Source organism: Pygocentrus nattereri, chromosome 9 (genome assembly GCF_015220715.1).
Source record: "Pygocentrus nattereri isolate fPygNat1 chromosome 9, fPygNat1.pri, whole genome shotgun sequence".
NCBI classification, from domain to species: domain Eukaryota; kingdom Metazoa; phylum Chordata; class Actinopteri; order Characiformes; family Serrasalmidae; genus Pygocentrus; species Pygocentrus nattereri.
This window is the reverse complement of record NC_051219.1, coordinates 10490107-10516888: the sequence shown is the minus strand read 5'-3', so window position 1 is coordinate 10516888 and position 26782 is coordinate 10490107. Positions and strand designations below refer to the sequence as shown.

The 26782-nt window shown below is 43.7% G+C and overlaps 1 protein-coding gene across 1 annotated transcript in view; it reads right to left on the bottom strand.

Annotated features, from left to right (window-relative positions):
* Positions 1-26782, bottom strand: part of LOC108442809 (V-set and transmembrane domain-containing protein 2-like protein) — a 67677-nt gene that overhangs the window by 7282 nt on the left and 33613 nt on the right. The window contains exons 2-3 of the mRNA XM_017723030.2: positions 8194-8363; positions 818-862 (exon numbers count right to left, since the gene is read on the bottom strand). Coding sequence (XP_017578519.1) covers positions 818-862; positions 8194-8363 — 215 coding nt within the window. The remainder of the gene's footprint in view (positions 1-817; positions 863-8193; positions 8364-26782) is intronic.

The following is a 26782-nucleotide window of genomic DNA, read 5'->3' as shown; positions in this document are numbered from 1 at the left end:
AAGACATGCAGTCAGGCCAATTGGACATGTTACATTTCCCCAAGGTGTAAGTGTGCGAGTGATTGTCTGTCTGTCCTGCAATAGACTGGTGATCTGTCCAGGGTGTTTCCTGCCTTCCGCCCAATGACTGTTGGGATAGGCTCCAGCACCCCCCCGCACCCTGAGGGAGAAGTGGCTTAGAAAATGTGTGGTGTGATGATGCTACACTGAACACCTCTGGAATGATTCGGAGTGAAAACCTTTAGGATGAGTTAGACTACTAAAGCTCAACTGAACATCTCTGGGATAAGCTGAAGTTCCAACAGGATGATGAAGCTCTAATGAACTGCTCTCAGGTGAGCTGAAGTGATGAAGCTCTGTTGAACTACACTACATGGACAAAAGTATTGGGACACCCCTCTTAATTATTGGGTTCAGGTGTTTTAGCCACACTCATTACCAACAGGTAGATCAAATTAAGCACATAGCCTCGCAATCTCGACAGACAAACACTGGCAGTAGAATGAGTTGACAGAGCCCTGACCTCAACCCCATCAAACACCTTTGGGATGAACTAGAATGAATAGAGACCCAGGCCCTCGTATCCAACACAAATGCTCTTCTGGATGAGTGAGCAAAAATTCCTATGGACACACTCCAAAATCTAGCAAGCTTCCCAGTAGAGTGGAAGCTGTTATAGCTGCAAAGGGGGAACCAACTCCATACTAATGCCTACGCACGTCACAAAAGCTCCTCTAGGTGTTATGTGTAGGTGTCCCAATACTTATGTCCACGTAGTGTCTGCGTAGTGGATGTACAATTTAAGCAATAAACTTACGCTTATTTTTGTAGCATCCTTCGACAGTTCATCTTGAGGCACCACCTACGGGATAAAGATGAAGAGGTTAGTCCTGCCAGCATCCATATCACAGTTTAAATATACACAACATCGAGGAGGAGTGTCATTTATCTCTTGCTTCGAAATGTTTTACATGCCGGGTGAAGAAAAGGTCAAATCCATTTCGATCCAGCCGCATGCTGCAACATGAAATCAATGATGAATGTTGATTTGCAAAAAAGCCAGTAATGTGCTTCATTTTCAAGGCATCTCATATATTCCTGTCCTAACAAGGTTAGCACAAATTAAATAAATATAAAGCCAAGATACACGGTTCCCGAATATACTACACGATATAGTATACAGCATGTTGTTCCTCGAAGAAAGGTCAGTGCGTATTTGTCTCGGGTACAGTGCACCTTCCACCCAATCAAAATGACATGCCTCGCAGGGAGTTACGCTGGTAGCAGCTTGTTATCCTCCAGTACCAAACCTTTCTTGGTCAGAGGCCACATTTTCTGACCACCGGGCTGACATCAACCTTTTACAGGCTGCTGAAAGAAATCCATGTTACATTTAATACAGTGCAGCTGTGACGGAGAAACATGCAGGTGTGTTGCAGAGTGTGTATGTCCATTTTAGTTCTGCCTGTGTAAAAAGGTCACCACTACTTTAGTGTCACTGAAATGCTGGGAATGATCCACCACGCTGTGGTGGTCATGACCACTGTACAACACGGTAAAAGGGGGCTAACAGAGTATCAGAGAAACAGGCGGACTACAGTCTGTAACTGTAGAACTACAAAGGGCTCCTATATGGTAAGTGGAGCTGATAAGATGGACAATGAGTGGAGAAACAAGGAGGTGGACTGCAAATTTCAGAGCGCATAAAATGTGCCTTCGGTTTTACACGCCCACATTATTTAAAAAAAGTACTATTCTTTAAATAGTAACTGGTCAGTGTGTGTTCACTTACATTCCCTCAGAAAAACAACAAATAGAATTTGACCAGCGGTGCCCAAACCTTTGCATATAGGTGCATATAACACATGTGGGGCATATTAGTAGTACATATAGATACTTACATGAATGTTGATGAGGACCAACACACAATACATCACAAAATACCCTCTGGAAAACATTTCACAGGAAAGAAATTTATCTGCGGCAAGGCAGCGACTCAAAACTCGCTGCTGAGATGATCAAGACGTACTTATGAAACTGGCGTTCTCAGAACAATGGACTGACCATCCCACATCACTTGGATCGTGAGGAGCAGAAGAAGTAAAACAACTTCTAAGACTGAACTTTGGAGGTGTGGAAAATGATCCCTAAAGGGTTTTTTAAAAAAACTAAAACTGAGTCTCCTGAAAAGGCCGAAGCTGTAATAAAGCTAAAGAGGCGACACACTAAATACTGAGTGTGTTTACAGGCACTTAATAATCTGATAACTGGAAAATCTGATTTTATCAGTAATCTGACCAACGCGTTTACATGCGCTTGAGTAATCAGATAATGGGGAAACTCCGGGAAACATGAGTCAGACCGTAATCAGATTTCTGCTTTTCACCCAGGCAAAGAACTCACAGAAGAAGACGTGATGTAAACACACCGTAAACTCAAATGTCGTGATGTGACTTTTTGAACATCAAGCTACTTTAGCTAAAGTATCAACATACATCATCTAGAAGTTGAAGAATATTTAAATCCTTTACTTCGTTGAGAATGTATTTGGTTTCACTGTCGGTCCAAAAGTGTTTTGCTTTGTCTCGCGGCTTTTTTCTGAAACCACAGTCTGTTTTCGCACATGTGCAGACTGAGAAATCCGAAAGAAATCAGAGTAAGAGTTTACGTGCGCTGAGAAATCTGATTACTGAGCTAAAATACAGCTCAAATCTATGATTTCTTAATCGGATTTCTAGATCAGAGTACACTGTTTACATGACTATTTGAATAATCAGATAACTGCACAAATCCAATCATGATCGGATTATTGCGTGCATACAAACGCACTCACTGATGTTGTTGAAGCTTCCGTGTAATACATTTTTTTCTGATGCTGAAAAATAAGTGGTTTCTATTCAGTTTTATTTTTGATTACAAATTAAATGAAAGTTTGGTCACTGACTTCTGTACAATACTGTACCTAAAACTATAATGCACAATATCGCACACTTATGAACTTGAGTGACATTCTAAATCCATAGGGTTTAATATGATGTCGGCCCACCCTCTGCAGCTATAACAGCTTCGACTCTTCTGGAAAGGCTTTCCACAAGGGTTAGGAGTGTGTTTATGGGAATTTTTGACCGTTCTTCCAGAAGCGCATTTGCGAGGTCAGACACTGATGTTGGACGAGAAGGTCTGGCTCACAGTCTCCGCTCTAATTCATCCCAAAGGTGCTCTATCAGGTTGAGGTCAGGACTCTGTGCAGGCCAGTCAAGTTCTTCCACACCAAACTGGCTCATCCGTGTCTTTATGGACCAGCTTTGTGCACTGGTGCGCAGTCATGTTGGAACAGGAACAGGCCATCCCCAAACTGTTCCCACAAGGTTGGGAGCGTGAAATCTCTTGGTACTGAAGCTTTAAGAGTTCCTTTCACTGGAACTAAGGGGCTGAGCCCAACTCCAGAATAACAACCCCACACCATGATCCCCCCTCCACCAAACTTTACACTTGGCACAATGCAACCAGACAAGCACCATCTCCTGGCAACCGCCAAACCCAGACTCGTCGTCGTGATTAGTCACTCCACAGAACACGTCTCCACTGCTCTATAGTCCAGTGGCGGCGCTTTACACCACTGCAGTCCACGCTTTGCATTGCGCTTGGTGATGTAAGGCTTGGATGCAGCTGCTCAGCCATGGAAACCCATTCCATGAAGCTCTCTACGCTGTTCTTGAGCTGATCTGAAGGCCACGTGAAGTTTGGAGGTCTGTAGTGATTAACTCTGCAGAAAGTTGGTGACTTCTGCGCACTATGCCCCTCAGCATCCGCTCTGTCATTTTACGTGGCCGACCACTTCGTGGCTGAGTTGCTGTCGTTCCCAATCACTTCCACTTTGTTATAATCCCACTGACAGTTGACTGTGGAATATTTAGTAGTGAGGAAATTTCACGACTGGACGTGTTGCCCAGGTGGCGTCCGATCACGGTACCACACTGGAATTCACTGAGCTCCTGAGAGCGACCCATTCTTTCACTAATGTCTGTAGAAGCAGTCTGCAGGCCTAGGGGCTCGGCTTTATACACCTGTGGCCATGGAAGTGACTGGAACACCTGAATTCAGTGACATAGATGAGTGAGTGAATACATTTGGTAATATAGTGTATATATGAGACATAGTTATAACCCCACATCCCAACATGGTGTAAAAATAAGCCGCTGTGTGTGCGTGTGTGTGTGTGTGTGTGTGTGTGTGTGTGTGTGTGTGCGGACCCTGTGCTCCTCATGACTGTAGCAGGCTGTGTTCTCCTGTATGAATAATACATGATGTGGAGGTGAGTGAGAGTTTCTTTACCTCTCTCACTGCCTCCCTGCTTTTTCTTCCCTCCATCCATTCCTTCCTCCTTCCAATTAAAAAGCATCTTGAGCACGCAGAGGGGAGCCGTACAACTGTTTCATCTCTCAGGCACTCTCTCTCTCTCTCAACCTCTCTTTCTCTCACTCTCTTTACCTCTTACACCCAATGAAATTTCTCCACAGCACCTTTCTTTTTCTCTGCCTCACTCTCTGTTGACACCTTGCTTTTCTTCTATCTTTTCTAACCTGTTTCTTCCTCTTTTTTGTTTCTGGTTCTTTGTCTCCTGTTTCTCTCTCGTTTTTCTCTGCCTCTCTTTTGTTTTCTGCTCCCTCTCTCCTGTTTCTCTTCCTCTCTTTCTCTTTCTCCCTCACTATCTCTCCTGATTTTTTCCCTCTCCCTCTTTCTGCTCTCTTTTTCTGCTCTCCCGGCTTTCTTCCCCTCTCCCTCTCTCCCTCTCTCTCTGGAACCTGATGCTATTTCTACCTCTGTGTGATTAATGTGTAGATACTGTTTCCTGCTGCAGTCTCCTCAGTGCATCTAAACCTGTGTGCTTTTCCCCTCTGTTCTCTCCTCCTCATCCATCTCCTTTTCTCTCCACTCTTCTATTTCCTTTCCTCTGCACTCTCCTCCTCTTCCCTCTCCAATCTCTCTCTCTTCTTCTCTCTACTCTCCTCCTCTGCCCTCTCCAATCTCTCTTCTTCTTTCAACTCTCCTCCTCTTCCCTCTCCAATCTCTCTCTCCTCTTCTCTCCACACTCCTCCTCTTCCCCCTCCAATCTCGCTCTCTTCTTCTCTCTACTCTCCTCCTCTTCCCTCTCCAATCTCTCTCTCTTCTTCTCTCTACTCTCCTCCTCTTCCCTCTCCAATCTCTCTCTCTTCTTCTCTCTACTCTCCTCCTCTTCCCTCTCCAATCTCTCTCCTCTTCTCTCCACACTCATTACAAATACCACATATGGGCTTTGACCCACAATCCACATATCAGTGCATCCATACTGGAAACTCAGCGTTATGTAGCTCTTTCTCAACAGGATTGTCTAACCTGACCACAGTAACTACAGCAGATCGCATGTGTGGGACGGGCATAAACGGACCAATTCAATTCTTGTTAGAACAGCACTTTGCCATGACTGCGTCGCGTACACTGTTGAAGCTAAGAGATGAACATACTCAGTAGAAGTAACAACAATTATAATAGATTAAATATCAATAACAGTGATAACAGAATCCATACTAATACTAATAATACCACTACTACTACTATTAATAATAATAATCACAATTACCTAGGAATATACAACAGCTAGTTCTGGCCACTAAATCCAGTTCAGCAGGCCTAAATATGCTCAATTTACAATGTACCATGGAATGTTCTTGAAGATCTGATGATAAGCGAAGATAAAATATCCCTTATTAGTACTGGAGCAGCTGGCAGCCCTGTCCACAGCACCCTGGGTGCAGTTGGGGGTTAGGTGTCTTGCTCAAGGGCACTTCAGTCATGGACTGTCAGCTCAGGTGATCAAACCAGTGACCTTCCAGTCTCAGGACTGGTTCCCTAACCTCCAGCCCACAACTACCCCCAAAGTTTCACACAAGGTATGGGCAGCTGGTGGGTTGAAATGATATAGAAATAGAAAAATGGACAAAAATAGAGATACATGGTTTTCTTTGGACAGTGACGATATATTAAATAAAAGCAAGTGTTCTGGACATCTATGAAAAGAGTTTTATCAGTAGTTTGGTGATGGAGGATGATAGAGATATTTGCTCTTCAGAAGAGTTTCTGTAGTATTTTTCAATGATTCAGTCTCAGTCACTCTGCCCACAGAAGACAGACAGACTCTCTGATGTAAACTGCAGGCTAAAATCACCACAGCTCTCCGAAAAACTCCTCTCACAGAGAATTTAAACTGGCTCTTGTGCTTTGATTCACTGGTATTATTACTACTCCAATGGGAAATAAACACTTGCTGAAGCCTTTTAAAGCGTGGTAAAGGCTTTGAGAGAGTTGGAGTAGTCTGTAAGCTTTTCGTTGTAGAGAAACAACTCAGATTTCTTTACAGTGGTGCTGGTAGGAACCAGGGGTCACATGGCCTACAACACAAATATAGACATTTTATTTACTATCTAAAAAGCAGGTGTACCTTCTGAGTGTTTATATGTAATACTAATGATGGTAAAACAGTGATAAATCTATTTTGCCTTAAAACATCCTGTACCTCTGTACCTCTAAGTGCATGAATGGATTTTAAAAACATGTTTAGGCCAAAAGCTTTTAAATCGGGCAATGCATTCACATCCATTTCATATAATAACTTTGAGGGAGGCATTAAACTCTTCAGACGTCTGGCTCAAAGCACAACCACCGTGAACAATTCTGACTCAGCTTGTCTGCAACTGGACATTTCACATCAAACCACTCTGAATGACTCTGTTTACATCTTAATCATTTGATTTTGTACAAATGATCAGACATTATGAAGGACTTTGAATAGGTACAGGTAGAAAATAAAAGAGATGTCCTGGTGTGACAACGTTTACTCCACAAACACAGGTCTGTCTTTGTTATGCTAAAGCTCTGTGATTAACTGTCAGTCAAATGACCCTCTTCTATTAGAGATGGCTAATTTTGAAACCTGGCCAGTGTGGCTTACGAGCCCACAGCGCAGACCAACACAGCTTGCAGCAGTGTTTTACCATCCTCAACCTCCTGACTGCTGCTCACAGCATCAACTAGTGGATTTATTAGTCGTCTACGCAAGCCCTAGTATGCAGTTTGCAGGATGCTAACTGGTGGGCTACAGGGGTCCATCATTCGCTGTCTACATGGGCCTCGTAGACAAACTTCACACACAAGCTGACTACATTTAGGATGCCAGATGGAATATTTCCCTGAACCATCGCTTTAAAGTACTGGCTTCTCTCCTTTGAGAAGAAATGTACAAATACTTTCTTAATGAAAGGCTTGTATGTTTACCACAGCATTTTGAGTCACGGCTGGTTTTCTCGCACTGTGCTCATACGTCACATATGGAGAGGCTCAAAATTGATGCTCAAAATAAACATCAGAAGACGGTGAGCTGCATGAGTCTGATCACTGTGCAGCACGGTGGATGAGTGGACACAAGTAATCAGCTCAGAATCGCACCGAAAAAATGCAGAGAGGCTTTAAATAAGTCAGACGTCTTTGACAGAATGACTCATCAGCTCGAGAGAGAGAGAGAGAGAGAGAGAGAGAGAGAGAGAGAAAGCAAAAGAAGAGAAAGAGAGCAAGAAAAGTGAAATTGAAAGAGCAAGAAAGAAGAAAAGATAGATAAAGCAAGCAGGAGAGAGAAAGAGAGAGAAAAAGAGAGAAAGCGAGACAGAAAGAGAGAGAGAGAAAGAAAGAGTGAGAGGGACAACAAAAGAAAAAGACAGAGAGAGAAAGACAAAGAGAAAGAGAGAGTAAGAGAGAGAGAAAAGGAGAGAGAGAGACAAAGCAAAAGAAAAGAAAGAAAGCAAGAAAAGTGAAATTGAAAGAGCAAGAAAGAAGAAAAGAGAGATAAAGTAAGCAGGAGAGAGAAAGAGAGAGAGAAAAAGAGAGAAAGAGAGACAGAATGAGAGAAAGAGAGAGAGAGAGAAAGAGAGAGACAACAAAAGAGAAAGACAGAGAGAGAAAAAGAGAGAAAGAGAGACAGAATGAGAGAGAAAGAGAGAGAGAGAGAAAGAAAGAGAAAGAGAGAGACAACAAAAGAGAAAGACAGAGAGAGAAAGAGAGAGAAAGAGAGAGAGAGAGAGAGAGAGCAGCAGAAGAACAGAGAGTTGTACCACTGGACAACTTCAGAACAGGTCTTTTCATGAAAAGACTGAGAAGATGTACCTGATTAGTGGTCCATGTCTGTTTGTCTGTCCATTCTTTGTGGTTCCTGATGTACCACCACTGTATCTCCAGTGAGTAGGAGGGTGACCCTGCCCCCCGAAAAGAGCAGGCCATCTCCACGTCTTGCCCGCTCTGTGCTGTAATGTCGTGAGGGACTTCTGTGAAGAAAGCTGAGGGAAGAGAGGACAGAACGTGAATGTCATCAGAAAACCTTTGAAACTGTAACATTATAGGAGATCAAACAAACTGTGTTAAGAAAGCTAAACATTTCTACTGGTTCACTCATCACGAAATGTTCACAGTGTAAAGACCACCTGGCAGTTTAAAACAGTGTAAAACAAGGACACATCTCACTGCTGTGAAGAGCTACTCTTACCGAGCATCAAAAGCTACTGGAGCACTAAAAGCTCCCCCTTATGGAGAATCTTCAGTTTGCTAAATGTGAGTGAGTGAGTTAAAAGCATTGTCCAGGAATGATGAATAAGGCAGACTAAAAATGACAAGACACAATACCACTTTGATGCTGATATTCAAACCCTGAACTGGATGATACCATCACTGATCTGATATTGTGTACTCTTGTGTACTCCAAGTGATTTTATAGCGTTTCTATGGGTCAATCCATCATGGATTTTTCATATATATATGAAAAATATATGAATATATATATATATATACTTCAGTTAAACATAGCTTCTTACTATAGAGCTTATTAGGTTGTTTATATATATATGTTTTTGGGGATTTGGAGACCTCTCTGGTAAGAATGTGTAACTGCACACAACGTGCCAATATGATTTTCCAAGCTGGGTTGTGCTTCTGAGCCCTTCCCCAAGCCAACAAACTGAAAAAGTATTAGCAGAGAACTCAGTCAAAACTTGGCGAGGGACGTGTCTTGTGAGTTAATTATGTACTGTTATCATCATATCTTCATCAGTATGGTGTAGATTTTGCATTTGAGACCTAAACACCGAGCCCGACCTTCTTTTTGAGCCTGTGCGTGTGATGTTGATGCATAAAGATGCGCGGTGAGGTCTGAAAAACTCTTTTAAATGATAATTTGAGGCTTTGGAGGGTGACTCAGCAGCACAGGCACACCGCATCTTAACTTGTTTCTGTCTGCTGACTCAGTAACACTCTTTCTTTCTGTACTAACCAAATAAATCTTACATAGTGCTGCTTTAAGATGAGCGTCTATCCAGCTGAAACGACTCAACCTCTCTACTAACCCCACAAGGAGAACACATGGATGGAGATACGCCAACTCTATTTTAAATACATGTAAAGTGACAGCAGAACATTTTAGGTAACATTTCCACATCAGAGCAATATTATCATCTCAATAATCCTTAATAACCGCTTTAAATGGATTCTTCATATTTTTACGTCTTACAGTCACACAAAAGTTTGGGCACTTTGGTTGGACACCACTTCTGCACAGTCTAATGCACAACTACTGTTTAGTGTTAACACCTCTGCCTTCTACACTGTAGACTGGGGTTCAATCCCCACCTGAGTAAACACCCTACACTATACCAATAAGAGTCCTTGGGCAAGACTCCTAACACCACCTTGGCCTCCCTGTGTAAAATGTTCAAGTCGCTCTGGATAAGAGCGTCAGCCAAATGCTGTAAATGTTTATTTGCTTATTATAAGTGCACAATTGCTGATGCAAAAATCATGGCACAATCATTTTACCCCAGTATGCTAGACTCTGCAAACAATCAGTAATCATGCCCTGAAATTGCTACACAAATGTTTAAAATCCAGTTCCATGTCTTCGAATACTTCATGCATCACAAAAATAACACCATTTCCCCTGAAGAACAACCCGCGCTATCAAACACCATCTATTTAATATCTATTTTATTTAAACCTATAGCCACCGCACTTCCATGGTCTTTTCAAGTGTTTGACTTGAGTTGTGTCGTCCTCTAGTCCCTCATCAGTGGTCAGTTTAGACCAGAGAACCACTGTTGGACTGTTCTGGGTTTGTTTCATACAGATAATCAAATAAATCAAATGGTCTTTTTCAACCCCCAATCTGATCAGAAACCTTTAATACTGAGTAACAGCTTTATTGAACATTACTGAAGACTGACCAGCACTGGGTTTGCTGGACGTCTTATGTGAAATGACCATTTTTCAGGAGGTCTAAGGTCAGTTTTCAACCCGAATGCTTCAAACCGCAACCTTTTCACGATAGTTTAGACTTTAATCGGTCGCTACTCGTGGGTTAAAACGCTGCCGGAGTGTATTTAGTACACAGTTTCAGTCTCAAGCCACACGCTAACATTTTACACGCCTGCGTTTAGACGACAGGCGGCTGGTTTAAACAGTGGACACTCAGGAGCTGCAGCCACTGCACGGATTGAACCTTCTCTTTAAAACACTTCAACACTTAAAACACCGCAGACATTTAAACCGCTTTGTTACCTTCTGAAAGCGCCGCTCATTACTCACTGCTTTGGATAATGTCAGCCTAAAGCGCCTCTACAGTGAAGTAAACAGCACAAAAATGAATAAGGGAGTTTTATAAAAGCAGTGAGTCACTGTGTTGCAGTGATTTTACCACATGTAAAGGGCTCCGCTACCTTTATTGTACAAGCAAACCTTCTCTCCCTACAGAATAGCGCTTCCACTGCGCCATCGGTTTCCATTCAGCTTTCAAACAATCTTTAGCTTGATTAAAACACATTTGCTGTGTTTGAGTTCCATGCCTTCAACATGAGGTGGTAGTATGAGGGGAGACTGACTGAGGGACGAAGAGAACTCTAAGAACTTGGGCTGGAGTTCTGGGCGGCGTCTGCCTGGATCCATAAGAACCTTTCAACCCGTGGCACTTTCACCATTTTTTGATTAATTTTGTTTCGCATTCCCTAAAACAAACGATACAGCAGCTCTAGGTGCACTTAGACAGCCCCTCAGCACAAAACCCGAACCCTGCCTGTGCCTAAACGCTGATCTGGGACCCGTTTTCCACTAAACCAGCCACTAAAGAGCAACAGTCAAACTGATCTCCGAACAGACCCGCATGATGAAAGGGGCACTTTTGCCCACTGTATTAAAAAGGAGCCGCTCAGGCCCCTTATCGTACCTCACACACTCCCCACAGCCAGCGGGCAACCTCGTACACTTCAAAGAAAGGGATTCAGCTCTATAGGGCTCCCTCTCGCACCTCGCTTTCAAGCCTTCTAAACGGGACAGAGCCCGTGTCTAATGACCTGGACCAACCAGGAGCAGACGTGAATGGAGGGTGTAGAGCTGTAGAGTGCTGTATGCGCGGGGAGATACCAGTTATGGTCGCAGGGCATCTGGAGGGACTGCAGGACGAAGGCAGGACAGCTATAGTGACATTATTAAGAAATAACTGAAACAGACAGAAGAAAAAGGAGTGACAGTGGTGGTTGCAGTTCTAGCAGGGCTTCACAAAACTGATGATACTGAATCTGAAAAAACTGTTGAGGCTGCTTACTGAAACAAAAAAGTGGTCCACAACGTTCAGATGATACATGTTCATCTGGGATCCTGGGAGAAGACCAGGCCTTAGTCTAGCCTAACAGGGACACCAGACCAATGAGGCCTGGCTGAGGAGCTTCCTGACTCGGTCAGCTGCTTCAGACTTTTGCCCTTGTCTGCCCAACAACCAGTGGACCAACTGGTACTGAGGGGCAATGTTTTCCAAATTCCTGCAGTGTATATGAGACGCACATGTGACACAAACGACTCAAGAAATTTGACAGAGCTGGCTTTGGCTTCTTATACCAATTTCCTGCTCCACCTTAAGTAGTACAGCAGTTATATTCAGGTGCCTGTAAATGTGTCATAATGAAGGTGCTGCTTTATTTAAGGTGGAATGGAAAGTTAAAACAAACAGCTGCCGAATAAGAAGCCGACTTCAGCTTTGGAGAAGTACTGAATCAGTGCCTCCACTACATCACCCCTACACGTCACTCTATACATGTCACTTTATACGTCACCAGTGTTAAGATGTACACTTTCTACCTCGTACTCATGCTGCTGTGGTTCATGCTGCTGTTATTTGCACCTTACTATTTATTGTTTATTGTTCTTGGGAGTTAACTGGGACCTTGAGTACACTATTTCGTTCCACCTCATGTACCACGTGTGATGCGAATGATAATAAAGCCTTATCTTATCTCTTATCTTACCTTATCTTAATGACAAAGAAGCAGAGATCACTGTAGCAAAGCTGATTCAAAAGCATGAGTGGAGTGAGGATTATTTCAAATGAGGCACTAAAGCCCTCCAAACTAAAGAGACTCCAGACCAAACAGTTACTTACGGAGCCCCGCTGGTGACATCTGGTATAAATAAAAATAAAGCGTGGGCACGACTTAGTAAGGCGTGGGAACGAGATAATTAAATCGTGGCCATAACTTAGCAGAGCGTGGGAGCGAGATCCTATGCCGTGATCTTGCTCGCACGCCTTACTAAGTCATGGCCACGACTTAATTATCTGTCATGGCCACGCATTAGGATCTTGTCCCCATGCAGTAGTAAGTTGTGGCCTCACATTATTTTTATTTATGCAGGATGTCATCAGCGGGGCTCCGTAGTTACTCATGCAGCTCCAAATCACAGTCCACATCTACTTTTCAGGGTTGATATGTCACCTTGTAATGACCAACATCAGTTACTACACCAACTAACCTGCTGCACATCCTGTGGAATTAATGCCTTTAAAAAGAAAACCTCGCCCTGAAAAGCCGACAGTGAGTGAAAACTAGCCGGTCCCATCCATCCATCCATCCAACCATTTTCTAAGCCGCTTCTCCGTCAGGGTCGCGGGGGGATGCTGGAGCCTATCCCAGCAGTCTTTGGGCGAAAGGCAGGATACACCCTGGACAGGTCGCCAGTCCATCGCAGGGCAGACACACAGACACAGACAGTCACTCACACCTAGGGGCAATTTAGCATGTCCAATTGGCCTGACTGCATGTCTTTGGACAGTGGGAGGAAACCGGAGAACCCGGAGGAAACCCACGCAGAGACGGGGAGAACATGCAAACTCCACACAGAGAGGACCCTGGCCGCCCGGCCGGGGAATCGAACCCAGGCCCTCCTCGCTGTGAGGCGACAGCGCTACCCACCACGCCACCGTGCCGCCCTAGCCGGTCCCTTTCCTTCATTATTTACAGCATCCTGTGGTGAATTATTCCTTTGCAAACAGCAGATCTGAATAAACATCATGTAAAAGAGCGCGTGAGTGAATTCTCTACATCGCGCGTTCGCCGGTGTGCAGAGAGGCCGCAGAGGAGCTGTGTGGCTAATACCGGCTCTGATAACGTGGAGTGTTGAACTAGCCCCGCGTGGAATGAAGACATTAGTCTAGCTGATCCCAACCCATATGGCTATTAACTCTTCCCCAATCCTCTTAACTGCTCCCCTCAGAACACTTTTAATTTCCCCATAATCCCATTCAAATGCGCTCGGCCACAGTGGGGGCAGCCGCCGGGCCCTCGGGGCATTCCAGAGACTCCAGTCCACACAAAACGGTGATGAGAGGCGTCCAGCTGCTCTCAGTCCAAGGCCTGGAGATAAAGCCATTATTGCAGAGGAGGAATAGCAGTGAGTATCATGGAGTACGCTTTTCATATGAATGCCTGACTCCGGAATATTCTTGACGGATTTATTAACCGTGGACGTTCCTTCGGGAATTGGAACAGAAAACCGTGCCCCAAAACCTCAAAACGCCTTTCTAGGAACACTTCATCAGTTTAGAGTTATTACAGTTGCTCTGCTTTAATGTGGTTATGTAAAACTTGGTGATCTGACTTGCAGTCGTATGCAAAGGTTTGGGCGGCCAGTCAAATTCCATGTTTTGTTGATTTTCACAGCGAAAAATTTAATACATCCTCTACAGAGAACCATTTTCAGCACGTTTACACACGATCACTGCTTATTTACTGAATTTAACATACTGGGAAATTGTGCACTAGAACTCACAGAAAAATACTATTTAAAGCTACACTTCGTGTCCGACATCCTGATGGCGTAGGTGCAACATGTGGAAAAATGGGTCGTGCTTCGGTCCCCTTCCCCGAGCGGATGAATGTGATGACAGTGAGTGCGTTAAGATTAAGTGACCCTTTATTAGTCCCACAATGGGGAAATTTCACCTCCACATTTAACCCATCCATGAAGAGAAACGCCACATACACTCTAGTGAATACACACACACTAGGGGGCAGTGAGCACACTTGCCCAGAGCGGTGGGCCGCCCAATCCGCAGTGCCCGGGGAGCAGTTGGGGGTTAGGAGTCTTGCTCAAGGACACCTCAGTCATCTACTGTCGGCTCTGGGGATCGAACCGGCGACCTTCTGGTCACCTACGACTGCCAAACAGTGTTGAAACAGTGTTCAAAGACAGGAATACTACCACTGTCATCAAATTTTCATCAGTATCATGTTGATTTTGCACTTGAGACCTAAACATCAAGCAAGACCTTCTTTCTGAGTCTGTGCGTGTGACGTTAACACGTAACGATGTGCGACACGGTCTGAAAAACTCTCAACTCGACTCCTCTGACTTTTAGATGATTACTTCAGACTTCACAGGGTGACTCGCAGCAGCGCACGCTCACCATATGGTAGCCTATTTCTCTTGCCCCTCACTCAGTAATGCTACTTAAATCAGTTTTAACAAAACATTCTTACCCAGTGCTGCTTTACATGTGTTCCCTGTAGAGGACGTGTCAACCAAACGTGTCATTTGACCGGGACAGGGGTGGGCAATATAGCAATACTTCATCATTCTCACGATACTTTCTTATCACGATACACAACATGCATTTCTGAGCATAATGCGGACGTCGTCAGTGCTTAAAGAAAACAGACTAAGTGCATATATCGTTAGTAAGAGAGCATAATCAGCCCTGTTTAAATAGATTTAGTGCAGTTCAGTGTGTAAAGTGTTAAATAATAACCACTGGATTGTCTTCTAGAATGTGACACTACTAGTGCACCGTGTCTGTGATCAAATATCACGTATTGTGCCTGGTGAAAATTTCTTTAGGTATCACGATATATGATTTTTCCCATATCACCCACTCCTAACGGGGCAGTTCAAACTTTTGCATCTGGCTGTAGATTCAGCATCAACAGGTTCAAGTCACGCCATTAAAATTTCGCAACTTCCCTTTGCTTTAATGTCGAAAACATGGCAAAGATTCGCAACTTTAATCATACGACTCAAAGACATTTTTAAAATAATACAGCAACAATAAGGAATGGCTGGCGGCGTTCCCCGTGTTACTCTGTTAATGTTCCCAGTTTCGGTTAATTAGATCCAACAGCAGAAAAGTACAATAACTCTTAACAGCAACTACTGGCTCTTCCTCTTTCTACAACTTCTAACTGGTGCTATATTTACGCTGCCGCTTGTACGAAGTGTCAGGTTTGTCTATTTTGGGCTACTATAGAAACGCGGCGGCACAACATGGCAGGTTCTGTTGGAAGAGGAAAGCTCAACTAGTAGTTTAGTAGTTACAGGTGATTATACACTAATGAAAACATGGTCATGTATACTATATTTCATTTCTGCTAAAAGAGCCCCCCAAATCGCAGACGCTGCACCTGTAAGAAAAAAACACTGAAACAATCCAGGGTTCAATCTTTAAAACACTTAAAATGTTCGTGTCTCTTTAACTCTCAGTTGAGGCCATGTCCCATAATGCTGTGCAGAACAGTTCAACGCCAACTGCGGTAATTTGCCGTGAATATGGTATTTTTACTGTAAAAAAACAGTGTTAAATATTATGATGTCCCGGTAATTAACAGCGCATTTACTGTTGGATCATAAAAATTCCTTCATTTATCCAAGTCCCCACAGCTACGTTCATCTGGCAGATCTCAGGTTGGTCGAAATGCTCTTAAACTGTGACTAACAAGAGGCTCACTCCCATATCGCACTCTTCTGCAACACCAGCATGGTAAAAGCCAACACTGCAATATCAATATAAATAACAAACGATCTATCGTACAGCCGCAGAAGACATCCCGAAACTGTGCAGTCTGAAGGTTTCTCTAAGAGCACACGTTCAGAAAGTTAGTAGGGAGGTCTTCTCACTGATGCTCTTTGACAAAATACAAAGCTCTGTTGCAGCGGCGGCTTGGAAAGGCCACGCACTCGCACTGACTTTAAAGTAGCCTCAGTCAGCAGGGCCGCCCTGCCGCCGGGAGAGCCGCAGGAACAACGGCACATCCATTATAATACAGGAGCCAGCTTGCCGTCCAAATGGCACCTTCTAGATAAATTAATCAACAGTGGCATTAAATCCACAACCTTGGAAAACAGCGAGGGCCTCCACAAATGACCGTAAAGGAAGTTGGTCCGCAGTTCCAGGCTTCTAAAACATGCTGTAATTAATTTTCCACAGCAGTCATTTTTTAAAAACGTACTCATGCATAAAAGACAGAGTGAATTCAGCTGCCCTTCAACTTTAGCACCTTCAAAACTCACCAGAGTTAAATGAATCAACAGCGGCATTGAAACCGTAGCCCTCAAAAACACTGAGGGGCTGCAGACGTAGCAGCAAAGGAAGCCGCTCGGCTGCTTAAGAGTTAGAAAAGATGTTGTGAAGTACATCACATCATTATTAGGGCTTCATCGGTGATGAATTTTTACAGCCAGTTCAGATTCTGACTTCTTTACAGCCAAATTGTTCATTTAAACCTGAATTTCACAGGTTTGTGTGTGTGTGTGTGCTAATGAAACATACCTGCACAGCTTTCTACAACATAATTCACATTATTTGCTCTTTAACGTCATTAGTGACTTTTACATGCAAAACAATTTTGTGTGTGGGTGTGTGTGTGGGTGTGTGTGTGTGTGTGTGTGTGTGTGTGGTTACTCCATCATCACCTGACCCCCCTCACAGCATCACAGCCTCAGTGCCACAGTTCAGCCAAAAACTCAAAAACTCTAGAAAACTCACTCCTGTTAACATGAATACGGGTTGCCGGCATAAAAACTGAAATCACTCATAAGTGGTTACTTTACAACTAGTCCAAACACCGAAAGTGAGAGAGTGAAGTGAGGAGAAGGAAAAGTTGCAGTCAGGAGTGAAGGTGATGATGGGTGTTCCCACTGAGGGTGGGAGGGGGAGGAACAACCTGCTAAGACATTATTGGTCAGTATAATTTTTCCCGGCAAACATCAGACCATCACTTAGAGGCAGCGAGAGTGGCCACAGTTCGTTCAAAGATAACAGAGAAACAAGAATTTATTCTTCCGAACAATAAAGACAATGTTTTGTGCCTAATACGACTACGGACATAAACTGACAGGGTAAAAAACATCTATTTTGATTTCAGGTTGACTGTAATGGGTCTAACCAGCATCTTAAAGTCTCAACCCCTTCAAATCCCAGCCTTTTTAAATGCTTAGGCTTATTATTCAGTCACTACAAGGACTTTAATGCAAACTAGCTGAGATATTCTTGTGTTTGAGGAGTACGTAGTAAGACTGTGCAAGTGTCCAAATGCATTCCCATACTCCTTATCCTTTTTGACAGCACGAGTAACAGACGCAGAAATCAGGTGCGGAATTTGACGGCCGACGCTGTACAACACTTCACCAGCTCCAGCATGATTAAAAGGAAAAGCGGGGAGCAGAGCAGCCCCTTATTCCTCCCCATCAAAGTCTGTGCGTTCACAGCTTCTTCTCTCCGACAATGAGCAGCAGAAACTGGAGAGTGTAATTATTGGAGCCCTATCTGCATATCATAATTGGGGGCCTCAAAGGGACTCTGTAAAGTCGCATGGAAAAAGGGCCCGGAGACATCATTATCTCCCGGAGAAATGAAAGAGCAGATCAGATAGGCGCGACAGACGCCGTCACAATCGCCGCGATCAAGATGCGGGAAAGCTGCTTTCAGTGAAAGCGCAATCGGCCTATCCCATCAGCGGGCCGTCTGATGTACAAACCCACCCCCTATGGCCGCGTTTAAGAGGCACGAAGACAGAGCGAGAGAGAGACCCAGACAGGGGGCTCTCATCCCATCCCTTTGATATGTGAATCACTGGTTTATTAAGATCAGATCAAAGCGGCGCGCAGGAGGCCTCATAGCGAGGAGCCTCGGCATCTCAAAAAATCACCCACCAAGAGTAAATGTTCCTGCATTGAAACAGGATCAAATCAGCCCACAAGCTCTGGGTTGAGCTCTAAATTACAGGGCCAGGTCGAGGTGCTATCGCTTCAGCAGCCGTTGACCTCGATCTGACTGATTCTACAGAAAATGATGTGAAGTCTTTTTCACCCTGTTTCCATACGATTCCATTATTTTAGTGTCATACATTCATATTTAAAAATGTAGCAAAGGTGCGTTCAGACTTGGCAGGTTTGGTCCGATGAAAACGGACCCCGGTGCAACTGCTCTGTTAGTGTGGTTGCCATCTGAACTCTGGTGCGCGCCAAATAAGTGGGCCGAGAGCCCCCGAGCAGGCTCTGGTGCGGTTTGTTCGAAGTCTGAGCACAATACAGACCAAAGACCTCTAAATGAACCAAAGGCATAATGAACCGTCCTCTCTTCTCTGAAGAACCTCTTTGATTTGTGGAAAAGACAAATTTGTGATGCTGTTTTGACAAATGCATATGTTTTATCATCTCCATAAGCTCTGAAATGGTAATTGTGGAATGGATAACAAAGCTGAGGCATGTTTGAAGTCATTATAAATAGCATCACATTGCTGTCGGAAGAAAACCTTCTATCTCCATTTTTGGCATTTTTCAGTTTTTGGCATAATTTGAAAGTATCTGTTACTCTTTACATTGTTTGTACATTTTGTGATGAGTGGCCTAAAAGAAATAACCCAAAATGACATGGGAAAAATTCTGGTTCCATTGACTTACATTGAAAGTGAAGTAGGTTTTTTCCTTCTCCTGTAAAGTTCCTATTTTGGAGATAGTAGGTTTTCTTCCGACAACAGCGATACACAAATTTTGACTTCACACATTATTTATATTACATATAAACTTCTTCCTAAATATCCTCACCTGATCTCGCAACCACCTTTGAAGCAACTGTATTGTATTTATTATGTTCTGTAAAGAGGAAAGATCATCTGAACAGTCAGCAACATTAGGTCACACAACAGCAATAACACTGTGGAGCACAGCTCAGGCACGTCACATGTGGCATCAACTGTATACCAGGTATGGCTGGATGACTGCTTGAGTCCAGCAAGCCAATTACTCTGTGAACAAAAACAGCCTTGATACGTCTACACACTTAGCAAAAAGAGTTCTGTTTAGTACCAGAACCGTTTTTCAAGACCCTTATTCAATAGGTTCTCCATCATCGAGAAGAACCATTTAATCATACAAAGAACCTTATTAATACAGCAATTTTCAGCTTAATTACAAAAAGTCAAAGGTTCTTCTTACACAGGAATTTAGGTAAAACACTGGAAAGATGAGAACACAGAAGTCTCACTGAAAATAACAGCACAACTGCAAACAGGTGAGAACGAGCCACAAAGCTCCTAGCACAACGCAAGCCTGAACAAATATGCTTCCAATCTGCATTTAAAGACATATTTTGAGCTTGCATTCCTAATATATTCTGTATTGGAAAATGATCTTTCACCAAATGAGCTGTATGTGATCCTACATTCTCACTGTCACAGTGCCTTTAGTTGGGGAACGTAATTGTACCATAATGAATTAAAATGATATTTTTAAGCCGTACACACACCCCGTCTCGTCTACAGGCTGTTTACTTTATTGTTTGGTTTTAAAACAGGTTATGAAAAAGTAGTAATGTGTACTTTTTCTCTGGGTCGAACTTATTAAACTTACAAAGCTGGATCTTCAAACCACTGCTGTATGTTCCACCTTACCTTTCTGACAGTGTTCGAGTTTGCAGTAAGCCTCCCTCAGCTGAGTGAAATGGTCTGGATGAGCTGTAATACAGAACGTTTTCTAAAGAAGCAACCAAAAGGTTCTTTGGGGTATTAAAAGTGGTTCATCTATGGCAACACAGATAACAAACATATTTGGCTCCTTTATCTTTAAGAGTGTATGAGGAACTCCCTTCCTGCAAGTGCCTTGAAACCCTGACCTGACGGTTGTAGCTCAGTCTCTTTTAGCTGGTATATAGTCAAAGATGGGATTTGCTTTCGTAGGAACATGCTCGTTGTGTAACGCCACACAACTGATCGGACGCTCAGAGGCTTTACTGATTAGCGCAGAACCCAAGCTCACTGCCAGAAAACAGGCGTGGGTCAAGTCCAAAACAATCCAATATAAAAGAACAGTCAAAACAGGCAAACAAGACCAAGAAAGGCAAAGACATAAGGCAGAGTCACAAAACGGCAACACAAGAAAAAACCTGCTCGGTAGATCAGGAGAATAAAGAAATACCCATAATTTCCTAACTAAATCCCAGGGTTTAAATACCCACTACTCCTAGTCATATAGACAAACGAAACCGGTGCAACTGATCAGCACTCTTGAGAAACAGAATGACGATTGGCTGTGGTTTGTGGATCAATCATGTGATCTCCAAGAGAGTTCTGGAAGTTGGCATTTTTGGCGGAACCATACGTGGCTTGTTCTTTTGTATAGAACCTTTACACTATGTGGAGATTCTATAAGCTTTAAAAAGCCACAGCTTCTTCTGCGTTCCAAAGAACCTGCGTGGTTGAGATCCAGCTGAAACTGTCGTCCTGCTGTGGTCGGGACAGTCCTCTGAAGCTCTCCACAGGGATTCCTGGGAGAGAATGTGGGCACAGAACCAAGAGAACGAGTGTGTGTGAGCGATCCTTAAACAAAGCTCATTCGGGCCTGAGCAAACAGAGGGACGCCAGACGCTGGCAGGTACGCCATCTGTCCGAGGAGAGCCCTTTGATTTTTCCACAATAGAGCCGTAAGACACCAGGAGAGCGAGTCAGCGAGAGTGAGAGTGAGAGAGTGAAAATGGAGCAATTGACAAGTCAAACAATCTCTGCTGAAACAAAAGAGGGCTGTAAGGGAGAGGTGGAGGGAAGAGGAGGGGGTGACTGGCTGTTGCCAGAGAGATTTCAAGGGTCTGTCGACAGGCCTGTCTCATCTCCTGCTGGCAAACCCTCTCACTCAGATCCTTGAGAAGCAGCTCAAACTGAACTGTACCAGCATCCTTATGTATCATGCAGTAAGATATTTAGTCCAGGATGAGTGGCGTTTGAACATCTACATTAAACATCTGTCCATATATCCCAGTACATTTGTACATATTTGTGAGGAAGAAAATGGTTCAAATCAGAACTCCCTCTAAGGTCCAATTCACACCTAACGTTACCACACACCGAGAGTGATCTGATAGCAGAACAGTGTTCAAGACATCAATATGGCAATATACTGCGGATAGGAGATACATGTACCTGTGTCAGTTCAGGTTAGTTCAGGGTCAGCTCTGGCAGGTAGCCTGATTTTGCCGGTCTGGATGCTGTGCACCTTCACTCTAATAAACTGAACGATTTCCACTCATTCAACTCCCTCACAAGTCAACATCTTGGCTACAAAATTTTAAACTCCCACAGCACAAGGATAAGCAGTGGTTACCAACACTGGTCCTGGAGATCTACCTTTGCCTAGACTGTAGAACAAACCATGGTCTTCTAGACCTGCTCCAGCTTTTTAAGTCCTTCCAATGGCCTTGACTGGCTAAATCAGATGCATTAGTGTAGGTATGGGTGGGGGCAGCATATTAGATGCCGGTTGGGACTAAACTCTGCTGCAAAGTTCATTTCCAAGAGGAGGTTTGGTGACCACTGCGCTACAGCAACCAAAAAACTTCATAAAAATATATTCAAAGTATACTCCAGTTAACTTTGAATCGTTTTTGTAATGTACCTACACAGCAATAGAAAGTACCAGAAAAGTCAAGAGATAATGTACATAATGTGACCACTTTGCACTACTGTTGTCTCATAAAATGAGCACTTTTCCAACAGTTAAATGCAATTTCACTATTCACAATTTTCCTGAAAACCAAACAGGCGCTGCCATGACGGCTCACTATATCTGCCGGTTTTCTGTTTCTGCATGTTCTAGTAGTGCTAACTAAAAAATTTCTAGTGAGAAAAAATTGGATCCAGTACATACAACATGTTCAGTGTATCAATCAATCAATCAATTAATGACTATGTGAGCTTGGACTAGATGTGGGCTGTTGTCAGGTATGCTTTCCATTCCATGCTGTCACGATTGGCCCCTCCCCGTCATCCATGTGCTTTTGTTTGGTTTCAGTCTTCCATGTGCTTTTGTTTACTTGTTCATGTGCTTTCTTTGTTTTGATTCTTCCCTGTCCTGCCCCCTTGTTTCTTGACTCCACCCCTGATTGTAACCACCTGTTTTCCACCTGTGTCGTGTTAACCGTCATTATCCCTGTTGTATTTGAGCCCTGTGTTTTCCCTAGTCCCTTGCTGGTCTATGTCTGAGGTGTATTGTTTGGATTGCTTGGCTTTAAAACCGAAAAACTCTCCAAAGATGCTGTATGTCTGCTTATAAAAATAGAACATACAGAAATCAGATATACTTGAGCTTAGCCCTATCTTTTACAAGACACCTGCTGCATGGCTGCATGACTTCCCCACCCCGTAACGCACGAGCAATTCACGGTCTCAGGCACTCCACTGTCCCTCAGCATTACCCACTACTGGCATTTATCTTGGCTGATGCTCTGACTGGCTCTATCCCAACTTCAAAATGAAGTCACTATATTTGCTAAACGAAACCTTTCCCATTTTGGTGTTATACAGGTAGTTGTAAGCCTCTGCACTATTAAGGCTACTCCTCCAGAAAAGAGGAAACAGTTCACTATATCAATACAGATAACCTCTGACCACAATTTCATGTTGTCTCTGTAAGTGTCGAGGGATGGAGCACTCTCAAAATGACCCACTGAGACGGCAGGTGTAAATGCCTTTACGTCTTGCTTCCCTCTTCTGATCAGATCCCTTGAGACTGACGCTAATATGAGGTGCAAACAGCGCCTGATTGCCTGTGACTATTACTGGGGAAGCCTGTTGACTGTCGAACGAGCTGATCAGCCTAGATTAAACAAAACCTTACATATACACATTTAATTCATACACATGCGATTTTGTCTTGGTGAGATCCTGTTGGTGTGGGTTTCTTCTATTTCAGTGGTGCTAAAAAGGAATCTTTGGCCTGATAAAGATCCACAGATGCCCACTGTACCATTCAAGTTGCAAATGCTGATTCTTCTAATTACTAAGGCCGTACACACAACAATAACTTCTCATCAAACATATATTTACAAATACAAATGCGGTACCGATTGAAAGTTCAGAATCCACAACGTTGACAGAAGTTCTCTGGTTGTTTCAATGACTTACGAGTGAGAAATAATTAAAACGTAATTACAAAATGCTTTTGTTGCTAATAATTTAGGATCTGCAGGCTGTTGCTGAGCACTGAGCATTAAACGACCGCATGTGTACTAAGAGAAGGGCATTGCTTGAAGGAAAACATCTCTAATCTTCCCTCTCCACTGCAACCAAGTCTCAGTATTACACACCAGGGCTCGACACAGTCAAGTGCTACTGTTGCCCCTGGAAACAGGAGGAGGGCCCTGCTGTAGAGACACTTTTCAGAGCAGGATGGCAGACCGATGGGGAGAATAAGCAAGGACGAGGCATTAGCGCATGCAGGTGTGAGTTTTCCTTTTAGCGAATTCAGAGACACTCGACGCTCTCTGAGCATTACAGAGGCACTGCATAAAGATAAGCATGCACAAAAACCCGAACAAGACACTACAGCAGAGGCATTATGTCGAGAGAGAGAGCACACTGGCATTCATTAGCATTGCATTGGAAATGTGTGTGCTATAAAGCTGGATGAATATCACAGAGCCACGGGAAGAGATGGGATTGGATGATCTAGGGCAGTGCTTTCCAAACTGGGGTCCGAGTCTCCCCGAGGGTCTTTGTGGCAGTGACAGAGGGCCTACAGCAAAATGAAATTCCTTTTTTAATCCTCTGTAAACCAAGCTCCATCCTACATTATGAACTGATTCGCTCAAGAACACCAGTGAAAATGTGCCTGTGGATTCTGTAAATTCTACTTGACACTGCAGTTGGGCATTAAATGCACATGCATATGAAAGGCTTATTTGTTGCTGCTTATGTGCTCTTATGATGGGATTGACTAGAGCAGGGGTCGCTAATCTTATACAAACTCTCTTATACAAACTCTAGGAATCAGGAGTAGGAATACGTCCTTTAGAAGCTTCAGTATGACTTCTGCCGAGAAGTGGAGAACCTTTAAGAGCACTGACTGCAGATGAGGAGAGGAGATGAGGAGAGCACTTTTTTCTGAGTGTCTCTGGTAGCAGTGTGTCAAATTAAGAACTCAAACAGGCAGGAGCTGCAAATGTACTAGCCCTGAATCTAACTGAAACTAGTTCATTTTAGTATTTCTGAAGGTTTGAATCTTGGTGTGAATACAGTTTATCAGAACTGGCTCTAGTAGGTCTGACTGCAGGTTCAGTAGGTGTGAATGTAGGTTTAGCAAGTCTGAATATAGTTTGGAAGAACTAGCTGTAGCAGGTGTGACTGCAGGTTCAGTAGGTCTGACTGCAGGTTCAGTAGGTCTGACTGCAGGTTCAGTAGGTGTGAATGTAGGTTTAGTAGGTCTGAATATAGTTTGGAAGAACTAGCTGTAGCAGGTGTGACTGCAGGTTCAGTAGGTCTGACTGCAGGTTCAGTAGGTCTGACTGCAGGTTCAGTAGGTGTGAATGTAGGTTTAGTAGGTCTGAATATAGTTTGGAAGAACTAGCTTTAGCAGGTGTGACTGCAGGTTCAGTAGGTCTGACTGCAGGTTCAGTAGGTCTGACTGCAGGTTCAGTAGGTCTGACTGTAAGTTTAGTAAGTCTGAATATAGTTTGGAAGAACTAGCTTTAGCAGGTGTGACTGCAGGTTCAGTAGGTCTGACTGCAGGTTCAGTAGGTGTGAATGTAGGTTTAGTAGGTCTGAATATAGTTTGGAAGAACTAGCTTTAGTAGGTCTGACTGCAGGTTCAGTAGGTCTGACTGCAGGTTCAGTAGGTGTGACTGCAGGTTCAGTAGGTCTGACTGCAGGTTCAGTAGGTCTGACTGTAGGCTCAGGAGGTCTGACTGCAGGTTCAGTAGGTGTGACTGCAGGTTCAGTAGGTCTGACTGCAGGTTCAGTAGGTGTGACTGTAGGCTCAGTAGGTCTGAATGAAGGTTCAGTAGGTCTGATTGTAAGTTTAGTAAGTCTGAATATAGTTTGGAAGAACTAGCTTTAGTAGGTCTGACTGCAGGTTCAGTAGGTCTGACTGCAGGTTCAGTAGGTGTGACTGTAGGCTCAGTAGGTCTGAATGAAGGTTCAGTAGGTGTGACTGTAGGTTTAGTAGGTCTGAATATAGTTTGGAAAAACTAGCTTTAGTAGGTCTGACTACAGGTTTATTAGGTCTGACTGCAGGTTCAGTAGGTCTGAATGAAGGCTCAGTAGGTGTGAATATGGTTTAAAAGAACTGGCTCTAGTAGCTCTGAATGTAGATGAAGAGGACAAGCTTTAGTAGGTTTAGTGAGTCTGATTCCAGGTGATCAGAACTAGCTGGACATTGTGTAGTTAGTCTAGATCTAGGTGAGCAGTAGATCTGAATCTAGGTGAGACGAGCCAGCCTCTTTAGCAGTGTGCATAGTAGAGAATCTAGTGTAGGAGACCTTCCTCTAGTAAGACTGAATTAAGGACAGAACAGACAGCTGTGATAAGATGAGCAGAGATAGTAGGATAGTATTAAGAAGAAGTCTAGGTGAGGTGGACTAGCAGTATTTGGGCTGAGCTGCGGCGGCGTCAGTGGGAGGACAGGCAGACACACAGCGCCGAAAATGATGAATGTGATGCTGCTCTTTCACATTATCCTGTTATTGCAACCACGGTGAATCTGCTGACATGAATCATAGCAGCATGTGTGCCACCTCATGAGCGTCAGAGTTATGCATTGCAGGTGGCAGCTCAAATGAACAACAATTTCAATTGATCCGGAGGCAGAGAGACGCCAGGCCTCTAACGCAAGGCTTCAGAAAGAATAGGAGATGGAGGGGGTGCAGAGAAAAAAGCAAAGGAGAAAGACAGAGAGAGAGAGAAGGGGAGTGGGAGGATAGAGGAGAGGTGCAATGGGGAATGACAAAGACATCTAAAAGGAGATGAGGGAGAGAGACTGAAATAGACGTGGAAAAAACTGAAGAGTATACAACAGAGCGATGAGAGAGGGAGAGAGCAGAGGGAGAGAGAAGACGAGGAGAGCACGAAAACAGCAGGGGAAGAGAATGAAATTAGGCCCAAACAACATTTTGAAATAGGAGAATACTCTGATCAGAGAAAAAAAAAAAAAAACCCTGAAAAAGCAACATTTAATTGCATATTTCCCACACCGCGGCACCGAATTACTGCCATGTCCGTCCAAATGTTCTGCCAGTTTAATAAAGTAATACATGCTCACGCTGTGAAACGCGAACCCAGGCAGGACACAACGTGAGAAAACAAATTATGATATTTCATGTTCACTTTGGTGAGAAATGACAGAGGACGATGTC